The sequence below is a fragment of the Coffea eugenioides genome, chromosome 8, assembly GCF_003713205.1.
Source record: "Coffea eugenioides isolate CCC68of chromosome 8, Ceug_1.0, whole genome shotgun sequence".
Classification (NCBI taxonomy): Eukaryota; Viridiplantae; Streptophyta; class Magnoliopsida; order Gentianales; family Rubiaceae; genus Coffea; species Coffea eugenioides.
Genome location: NC_040042.1, coordinates 1,156,451 through 1,166,918, shown reverse-complemented (window position 1 = coordinate 1,166,918; position 10,468 = coordinate 1,156,451). Strand labels below are relative to the sequence as shown.

At 38.0% G+C, this 10,468-nt stretch overlaps 1 protein-coding gene across 1 annotated transcript; it reads left to right on the top strand.

The window, feature by feature from the left end:
* Positions 1-344: 344 nt before the first annotated feature.
* On the top strand, positions 345-10,055 carry LOC113779532 (F-box/LRR-repeat protein 15). The gene is made up of 17 exons (XM_027325125.1): positions 345-1,308; positions 2,503-2,683; positions 2,796-2,928; positions 3,496-3,595; positions 3,678-3,875; positions 3,950-4,220; positions 4,346-4,444; positions 4,546-4,634; positions 4,709-4,808; positions 4,907-5,077; positions 6,445-6,597; positions 6,952-7,112; positions 7,268-7,466; positions 7,982-8,427; positions 8,527-8,590; positions 9,575-9,661; positions 9,759-10,055. Exons 1-17 carry the CDS (start codon positions 803-805, stop codon positions 9,816-9,818), a joined length of 3,018 nt encoding a protein of 1,005 aa, XP_027180926.1. The 5' UTR covers positions 345-802; the 3' UTR covers positions 9,819-10,055.
* Positions 10,056-10,468: the final 413 nt, after the last annotated feature.

The window sequence follows — 10,468 nt, the reverse complement described above, 5'->3', positions numbered from 1 at the left end:
TTTGAAAGGAAAATAGATGTAAGAGGAAGAACATAGAGAGTTAAATGAAAAAAACTGTAGTTTAAATTATTAGTTGATAATAGATAAGAAAGTTTTAATATTTTGATAAAGTTTTTTAATGAGTTAGACAATTAATAAAAGACATTGTTGTCTTTTTATCACACTAAAGGCGGTCTTTATAATTATGTAAACTTTAACGGAGCCAAGTGAAATTGTCGAAAACCTCAGGGGAGGTTTCTGAAATTATCCCTCGAAAATTTCCTCAAAACTTCCCCGACAAAATCTCTCCTCGTTAGTATATAAGGCACTTTCTCTTCACTTCACCCAGCAACTGACGGCAAATCCAACAAATTGCAAATTAACTTAGCTAGTTTTGGTACTGGAGAGAGAATTAAGAGAAGGAAGCTCAGTCACTGAAAATCCCCAAAAATCAAGAAAAAAAATGAGATGAAAAAAGTTTGAATATCCATCAATTTTCTCTCCATTACCCCCAATCTCTCCTCCAAAGATCCGATCAGATCTCTCCTCTTTTTTGCTTTTTCTCTCTCTCTCTCGACCTGTACATGTATATATATGTATTCTTTGTGTCTATTCATCTAGGGATTTTTCATTTCGGTTCCGTTTAGATTGCATGCATACATATCGGCAAGGCTAATAATTGTTGTTGGGTATCTGGGGCTCCATTCTTTGATTCTGTGGAAAAAATTAGGGCCTTTTGGATTTGTTCAGGGGGAATTTGGCAGATCGTGAGCTAGGGTTTGGAGAGTCGCGAAGGTTAAAATCGTGGTATGTGAGTGCGTGTATGAGGATTTGGTGTTTTACATGTTTTGGAGAAAAGGAAGAAGATTGTACCAGTAGTACTAAAGAGATGAGTGAGGGCATTTTGGGAAATGTGATTGACGGTGGCGGTGAAGCTGCTCCTTCTTCTGCTGCTGCTGCTGGTGGTGGTGGTGGTAATGATGATATGGAGAATGATGAATCTGAGGGTTTTGGATTAGGGCTTCATTCCTGGGGTGGTACTGGTGCTGGTGTCGTTGCTGGCGGTGCCAATGAGGACGGTGGAGGGGGGTTGAGTGATGGGGGGAATGGGGATTTGGAAAATGAGGGCTTCTTTGAAGTCGTGAATTGGCGGCATTTTGATCAATTGGAGAAGGATAGTTGTAAAAAGGGCATAAAGGAGGTAAATTTACAATTGGGGCTCAGTGATGAGCCTTCTTCGTCATCGGCATTGTTTTCTGCTGCATTGGATAGGGAGAATTGTGACCGCGATTCTCATAATAAGCGGCCAAAAGTTCAATCTTTTTCTTTGTAAGCTGCGGCTCGCTCATTATCTGTCTTGCTTTGATTTCTTTTAGGCCGGTCTTGTGTATGCGTTTTTCATGTGTTTGCGATTCTAAGAGAACTTATTTCCATCTCTCTCTCTCTCTCTCCCCCCCCCTCTCTCTCTATGTTCTTTTTTCCCCCCGAATTATGTACACCAGTTAATGGGTCAATTCGTTACTGATTTTCACCTCAAAGATTGGAATTTAGTACTTCGATGGACTAAAGTCGTAGGATCATTTATTTGTCCAATAGAATTCAAAATTTTGGAACTTTAATAGGTTGTATTAAGTTATTAAAACTGGAATTTCTTCTGGATTTACAAATGCTTGTGTATTTTCAGACTTTGGTTACCACTGTGGGAACTGATTTCCAGTTTGGATATAGCTGAAACACACCGTGATACCATTTTGTGCTAAGAGTGATTGATTTGGGGTATCAAATATGCCTAGTTCATCCCTTTGCGTTTGATCATTGCCCAAGGAACTTGATCGAAGGACACATTAACATATATGTTTTGGAATTAGATAGAAGGTGAAGTCGTTTTTACAAGTGTTTCATCAAGATAAATTCTTTTATCTTTGCTGTCGTCTGTCATGATATGGAAATTGAGGTTTTTGGATCATTAAGTTCGAAGAACATGGCTTTTCAGTATTCTTACCTCGATACCTACCAGAATTTCATGTTGGACGCTGAAGTTCATCATGTGCTTCATTACTATGTACTTGATTATAGAGACAAGTTGGAGCTGTCAACTTAATCATATACAGGCTGGGAGTGATGTTTCAATAGCCCAAGCTTAGATCTGGGATGCCTTGGACGATAAAGATCTGGTCTGGAATTTGGGATAGGCAACTTTTAGAGTCTTTGTTTATACGTATTGTGGTAGTAAAGTGATTATATTCTATGTTTTGTTTTCTGGAAATTACCTTTATTAAAAGGGATACTGGTTTTTGGTCTTAGTATTTAGTGTTTTGGTATCTTGGCTTATAGTCAACTTTAGAAGCCTCTTAGCATTCTGAGTTTAGAACTTATTTCGCTTTTTGTTGCTTTTGTGGTGCATGGATTAGCAAAACTTTTCGACTCTGACTATGAAGGTCAAATAAAAGCTTGAACTAGACTGAAAGTTGTTGTCTAAACTTCACCTGCTAGTTTGATCTGATGGTTTGGGAATTTTTGCAGGGACTGGGGTACACATTTCGACAATGAGGTGTCTTATCTTCCTCTCATGTGCAAGGATGGCAGTGTTGATTATAAGCCTGATTCTGGTGGCACCATTGATGATGAAGGAAATGATAGCAGTACCTCAAAAGCCGAAGATTTAGAAGCTAGGATGGATCTTACTGATGATTTATTGCATATGGTATATGCCTCATTAAACTTACCTTCTATCTAGCAAAATAGTAAAGATGTAAATTGGTTCATCTTAGTTGTTCTAGTATGTGGTAACTTTCATCATGTTTTTCTAAATACAGGTTTTCTCTTTCTTGGATGACATTAATCTTTGCCGAGCTTCAAGGGTCTGTAGGCAGTGGAGGGCAGCAAGTTCTCATGAAGACTTCTGGCGACGCTTGAACTTTGAGAACAGGCCTATATCCCCTGCTCAATGTGAGTATCCTTATGATTTAGAACATATGGTGTTATGGTGGTGCTGAAATTTGTAATTAAGGTGATAAAAAGTGTTGAATTATGGTGGTTGGAAAATTGGCTACACTTGTGAAATATATTTATGTGGGAGGTAGGCTGGAGAGTAATTGAGCAAAAATGACTTTACTGTTGCATGAAAGTGGAGGTGCGGGGAGGATGTTGTTATTGGAGGCTAGTAATATACTTGGACCATGTGCTTGCTGGTATAATATTAGCTTCAGATTTTTTTTCTGGAATGTTTTACAGATATTGGTGGTGAAAATTTTGGAGGCGGCAATTGCTGAGTATCACCCATATTGCTTCTACAGTTTCTGTTGATTTAGCAGATTATGAGTCAAAGCCACTGTGAAACTAAAATGAGTTACCATATTTTTCATAGTTTAGGATTCCTGGATGCCAGATTTACATCCTGTTTGCAAAATAGCTATATCACCCCTGGCGCATTATCACCAATAGCTGCTGCTTATTTTCCTGCATTATATCCTTAAGATAAAGAAACGTTGAAGTTTATTATCTGTGTATTTGCAGTTGAGGACATGTGTCAGCGGTATCCAAATGCTACTGATGTAAATATTTATGGAACCCCTTCCATTCACTTGCTTGTGATGAGAGCAGTTTCTTCATTAAGGTAAATGGATTTCTTTTTATAGTGTGGGGCAATTCTGAGGTAGCTTTTACATGGCTTCTGCTCTACATCTTTGTGCTCCCAGAAATCTTGAGAAGTTGACCCTGGGCAAAGGCCAAATAGCAGAGAATTTCTTCCAAGCTCTGCCTGAGTGCCATATGTTAAAAACTTTGGCTATCAGTGATACTGCTCTTGGAAATGGTATTCAGGAGATCCCAATTTACCATGACCACTTGCATACCCTTGAGATTGTCAAGTGTCGTGTTCTCCGTGTTGCTATCAGGTAATGTTAAAATTGTTATCCTAAATAAGTAAACCCTGCTTCTGGAATTTGTGCTGAAGTGTTTTGCCTGGCAGGTGCCCGCAACTTCAGAAGTTGTCACTGCAACGTAGTAGCATGCCTCATGCTGTGCTTAATTGCCCCCTTCTGCGTGAGCTCAATATAGCTTCGTGTCACAAGCTTTCAGATGCAGCAATTCGATCTGCGGCCACTTCCTGCCCTCTTTTGGAATCCTTGGATATGTCAAATTGTTCATGTGTTAGTGATGATACGCTGCGTGAAATAGCTTTGACTTGTGAAAATCTCCACATTCTTAATGCATCATACTGCCCAAACATCTCTCTTGAGGTCAGTTTGCTCTAAGTTTGTGTTTGAGTAGCCAGACTCTTGTTTAAACACTTGCTGAAAACGCGTTATTTCTTTACTTTCAAGTCTGTGAATACTTGCTGACATTTTCTTTCTTTACTTTCAAGTCTGTAAGACTGCCGATGTTGACAATTCTTAAGCTTCATAGCTGTGAGGGGATTACTTCAGCTTCAATGGCCGCCATAGCTCATAGCTATATGTTAGAGGTGTGAACTAGTTATTGCCCTGTGTATTTCCTGCATATAAGATTGCTGTTAATGCTTTTTTAACTCTTACATTGCTGAACATTAAGTTTTTGTCATTGTAGGTGCTCCAGCTTGATAATTGCAGTCTACTTACATCAGTATCCTTGGATCTTCCTCGCTTGAAGAACATAAGCCTAGTACATTGTCGCAAGTATGATGAGCTTCAAGCACGGTCTTAGATTTTTATTCTTGTGGATATGTTAATTTTTGTTAATACTTTTGCAGATTTATTGATTTGAACCTGCGAAGCAGTATGCTCTCATTGATTACGGTTTCTAATTGTCCCTCTCTTCAAAGAATCAACATCACATCAAATACTCTTAAAGTATGGCTTCCATAACTTTTAACATTTTTTTAATGAATTGACATGCTGGTGAACTTGTTCAATGAGTAATCTTTTTGGTCCTATACGACACTCTGCAGAAATTAGTTTTGCAAAAGCAAGAAAGCTTGACCTCATTAGCATTGCAATGCCAGTGCTTGCAAGAAGTTGACCTTACAGAATGTGAATCTCTTACAAATTCCATTTGCGACGTTTTTAGTGACGGTGGTGGCTGCCCTTTGCTGAAGTCTTTGATTCTTGATAACTGCGAGGTGTGTGACAATTGAACTTCTGCTGAATTTGCCTACTTTACATTCAAAATTTTGTTTTTTCTGTTGGTGGGATTTTCATCACCTGATAGCATGGCTCAAAAAATTCTAACCGGTTGCAGTTTGAATAAATTTTCGAATGTTTGTAGAATTGTATGTTAGAATGGATCAAATTGGTTACCCAAGTTGCTATTGGCACACAGTATGTAGTTGTATATGGGTATTGATATTTTATTGGAAGCTAACACTTGCATTTTGGTCTTGTCTACAATTTAATATTTGTCGATGCTGATATTGGCACATAATTTGTGGTTGTACGTGGATACATGTTAAATTGGAAGCTAACACTTGTATCTTGGTCTTGTCTATGATTTAGATTTCTAGCAGTGGTAAAATCTTCTATTATTTTATTTGTTAAAAATTAAATGGCATGCTATTTTAAAAGTTTCAAGTCTTTTGTGCTATGTATTTGTCTTTGAAGGTTATTAATCTATACATGGGAACAGCCTTATTGTGTGCAAATTTTTGGCTGCATTTACCCTGCCTTGTGAGGGCTCATGACTATTTGGAAGCCTTTTTTGACATAGTTGTTCATTTCCAAAAAGTTCTAATGCCTGCAAGTTTCCTGCCTCTGGTGAATTGTCACCAAAAGAAAGAGGATCGTAACTGAAGGGGAAGAAATACTGCAGAATTCAAATTCATCTTTACGCAGACACTCTTGTACTTGTGACCCTTAACCTAGTTGCAAATTTCAAAATTGTTTTGAGTGCCTGCCAGTGCCAGTTTCCTACCCCTGCTGAGTTCACATGCACACACACCATAAAAAAAGGATAGTAATAGAAGTGGATGAATTCCTGCAGAATTCCATTCCATTTTTCGACACTACTGTATTTGTAGCCCTTCACCTTGTAACAGTTTGAATTTGCATGATGAAGTAATATGCTTTGGCATGTTCATTTTAATCATTTTTATCAAAAGAATTTTGTGACAGCTGCATATTGGCTTCTGTATGGCCTGTTGTCCCAAAATTTAATTGTTAAAACGTAACTCCTTACTTTTTGGCATTTCTGTTTTCCTATATTGCTAATTCTGTTTTGTTTTCTATGGACTTGGAAGAGATGCCTACCAAAACATCATTCCATTGTTTGCTTGGCCTGATCTATTTGCTTAGTTTGTGCTGTACATGTGAATGCTGCATCAATTCCCTGTTTTCATCATTACCGTCAACTAAAATTTGTCATTGTCGTCAGGGATGCTTTTCCTAGCTCTTTATTATTGTCCTTGTGTGTATCCTTGTAGATGTGTGGCAATTTGATTTAGTGATTAGATTTGTGGTTCTAATGTCTGATTTGTCTGTTTCTCACTTTCAGAGCTTGACAAAAGTGGGCTTCTGCAGTTCTTCTTTGGTTACTCTCTCTCTGGCCGGTTGTCGTGCTATTACTTCTCTTGAACTCAAATGTCCTTATCTCGAGCAAGTATCATTGGATGGATGTGATCATCTTGAAAAAGCATCATTTTGCCCTGTAAGAGAATATATTCCTGGCTTGTGTTCCTTTTGCTGTTTGCTTCTTTATTCTCTCTCTGTGTAGTTGTCATGATTTTGATCTTCTATGTTTGTTTTAGTGCCTGTTCTGAGATACTTGAATAACCACTTTTGACAAACCATGTCTCAATCATCTCAAGATAATTTGACTCTCTCTCTTCCCTGAACATCCATGCCAGTTTGCTTATACTCTTCCACTGTTATATCTCTTAATCAGATAATCCTTTCGCATACTGACTTTTTGCATTGCTTTAACTTATTCTTTTGCTAGACTTTCTGATTGGATCTAGTACTAAACTACCATTACTTGTTTTTATGTGTGTCCATGTTGCAGGTTGGTCTCAGGTCCCTCAATTTAGGAATATGTCCCAAATTAAATGTGCTTAATGTTGAAGCACCACAAATGGCATTGCTTGAATTGAAGGGTTGTGGAGTATTATCTGAAGCATCCATTAAGTGTCCATTACTGACTTCTTTGGATGCTTCCTTTTGCAGGCAACGTCACAAATTCTTAATTCTTTTGGTCATCAAATTTTCTTGTGATATTTGATGCATAGTCTGATATTTCTCCCTTACTATTACAGTGATGTTTAACTGTTTCTGGATTTTGTGGCTGATATGTGAGCCATTGTGCTTTTCTGTGCATGCAGCCAACTGAAGGATGATTGCTTGTCTGCCACCACTGCTTCATGCCCTCTGATTGAATCATTAGTGCTAATGTCATGCACATCTGTTGGCTTGGATGGACTTTTATCTCTGCATTTGCTTCCAAATTTGACATGCCTAGACTTATCCTACACTTTCTTGGATAATCTGCTGCCTGTATTCGAGTCCTGTTCACATTTGAAGGTATTATAATACCTTATCTCATGTGTACAACCATTGGTGTTGGAATATTGAACATAGAACATTGTGCACTATACGAACATGGTATATTGGATAAATAAGAGGCCCAAACTGAGAAGTGTTGCATCCCCTTGAAATGAGTGCATGTACATTGCAGCACCTCTTTATGGTTGCTGCCAAAGCTCCAGGTGAACCTGAAATTGGCCATGGACTTAGATCTACCAAATGATAAGAGTGCCTCGTATATTTGAATTTTTTGGGTTTGATTCTTTTACTTGTGGAAGTTGCTTAGGCATCTCTTACCTTTTTTTACTTTCGGATGATCTCACAACTTTATAATGTCTACATTTTGCTGACCTTTGCTGGAGCAAATTGGACATAGAGATTGCTATAATTTCCCTTAAGTTTTTCCATATTTGTATTTTCCCCACCTTCCTTTCTTTTACACGGTTCAGTATTCCTTATAGGAGTTTGTAGATTGGATTTTCTACTAAAATCTGGTATGCTTTAATATCTAGGTCTTAAAATTGCAAGCTTGCAAGTATCTCGCAGACTCTTCATTGAAGCCTCTATATAATGAAGTTGCTCGTGCCCTTCCAGCCTTGTATGAGTTGGATTTGTCATATGGGACCCTCTCTTGGTTGGCTATTGAGGAGTTGCTTGCCTGTTGCACACATCTAACACATGTTAACTTAAGTGGATGTGTTAATATGCATGATTTGGATTGGGGTTTTGGTGGTAACGAGATTCTTGAGCAGCCTAGACCTGATGGATTGTCAGATGAAAATAAACAACCCCATCGTTTGCTGCAGTACCTTGACTGTGTAGGCTGTCCAAATATTAAGAAGGTTGCCATTCCTCCTACAGCACAGTGTCACTATTTGTCGTCATTGAACCTTTCACTGTCAACCAATTTGAAGGAAATAGATGTTGCTTGTTGCAATTTACGCATTCTCAATTTGAGGTACATAATTATGTAGTTGACTGTCCATTTGGTCATTTTTGGATTCTGATATCCTCGATCCCAATCAAGGTAATGACATTGTTTTCCTCCACTTTTTAGCAACTGCATTTCTTTGGAAACCTTAAAGCTCGACTGTCCAAGATTGACCAGCCTCTCTCTTTTGGTATGTTTCTTTGTCTTCAATCATGATTCACTTCTCTTTTGTTGGAAATCGAGTTTCATTCCTATGTAGGATTAGTTATATGGAAGCTTGAAACAGATAAGATTGAGCTTCAGTTTGATTTATACATCATCCTTGACAATGATGTGTTTTATGCTTTACCTCGAGTCTCTGTTGTATGTTTATTTGGTGCTGGCCTGTGAAATGGGATTAAGCAATTAGCAATTTAGGAACCTGTACCCTGGAAATCCTGTTAGAGAGCAGATATGAGCTGTCTAATTTTACATGCAATGTTTCAACAAAAGTTTAATCTATCTTCACTTCCTCTCAATTGCATATTTCTCTGCATGCTTTGAATTTTTGATCAGTTACACAAGCTTTTATCATCTGGGATAATTGGATATGTGTGGTGCTTTGATACTTAGTTTGTAAAAGTTGATTGAGCCTGAAATAGTTGAGAAGTTACTTTGTTGCTCAAAAACTGGGAAGAGGTTGATTTAGTGTCGAGTTTGAGAATTGCTTGATTTCCTCTTTTATTTTGTTGATTGATTAAATCTAATAATAAATACTGGAAACACACGACTGCTTCCAGTATTTATTATTAGGGCAGCAACACTTTATGCATAGCTTTCTTCATCTACTTTACATCTTTAATTGGCGAAAATAGAAACCATTTTTCATTAGAAGAACAGAAAGACTTTCATCTCTTACTGCAAAGTGTTCTGATGTGACATTTATTTCCTATTTAACTTGGTTACTTGAGCTTTGAGTTCCTTGCCTTTTCCCTTTTGTTTGGGGTTAGCTATGAAGTGAATGAATTAGGCTGTGAATGGTGCACAGTTGTATATTAGCTATGCATTTGCTTTTTGCACTCCTTGTTTGGTTGCAAATTGCAGCCTTTGATTGCAGTTTCAGTAATTACGAGTTCGTTATGTTCTTTAGATATTGTTGCCGTGAACTTATTTTTTTAAGTCCTTTCTTTCTCAGTCCTGCAACATTGATGAGGAAGCGCTTGAAGCTGTCATGTCGTGTTGTAGCATGTTGGAGACGCTTGATGTCCGTTGTTGCCCAAAGGTATCGGAGCTTTATCTTCTGTTGGCTTATTTAAGAGAGTCTATTATGTGAGAAAAAAAAATCATTAATTTAAAAAATGATGTTATGTGCAATGCAGATCCGAATGAGCGTGGAACAGTTACATGCGGCATACCCAAGCTTAAAGCGCATATATTGAGCAGCCTTGTACCCTAAATAGCGTCAAAAAGATAGGTGCGTCATATTGAGCAGTTGCTTTGCTGTGCTAAGGGTGTCTGGGGTGTCAACAAATTTTAGTCATTTGTGTTGCATCCATCTGTATAGTAAATGCGCTCTCTTTGTTAGGAAGTCGTTTGTGTGTTGTGCTACAACTGTCATTGTGTAAGAGCTGCAATAAACTATCTTTATCATTTATGTGGAAGCTTTTTATCCCATCCTTCGATGCCTTCTCACTTTTCTTTGCTGGTGAAAAAGAAATTGCCCTTCTGAAGCTTTGAATTTAGAGGAATACGACTTGCGCTCCTGCCTAAAGAAATTGATATTAGGCATCAACTCTTCTTAGATCACCATCTCTCATTAAAATCCTCTATATATCACCCTTTACAAATTCAATTTACAGTTTGTCACAACTGCATTTGGCTGGGATTTTTCTGCTTCTGAGTAAAGATTAGCCAGAAACAACTGAATTGTCACGTGTTACGTGCCCATTGATTATTCAATGAGCAATGCTAGAATCCGAGAACTCTTATCTGGTTCCCGGAATTCTGCTGGCCTGAGTTGTGCGGTAGAGCGTAGCGAACATGGGTTTCAGTTGTGCTCTGAGATGCAGATATGCATTCTGAGGATTGA

Excerpts from the sequence above, each read along its gene's own strand:
- LOC113779532 (XM_027325125.1), top strand. The coding sequence starts at position 803 with ATGAGGATTTGGTGTTTTACATGTTTTGGAGAAAAGGAAGAAGATTGT. Across the intron at positions 2,684-2,795 it reads CTGATGATTTATTGCATATG|GTTTTCTCTTTCTTGGATGA; the intron begins GTATATGCCTCA and ends TTCTAAATACAG. Across the intron at positions 4,635-4,708 it reads AGCCTAGTACATTGTCGCAA|ATTTATTGATTTGAACCTGC; the intron begins GTATGATGAGCT and ends ATACTTTTGCAG.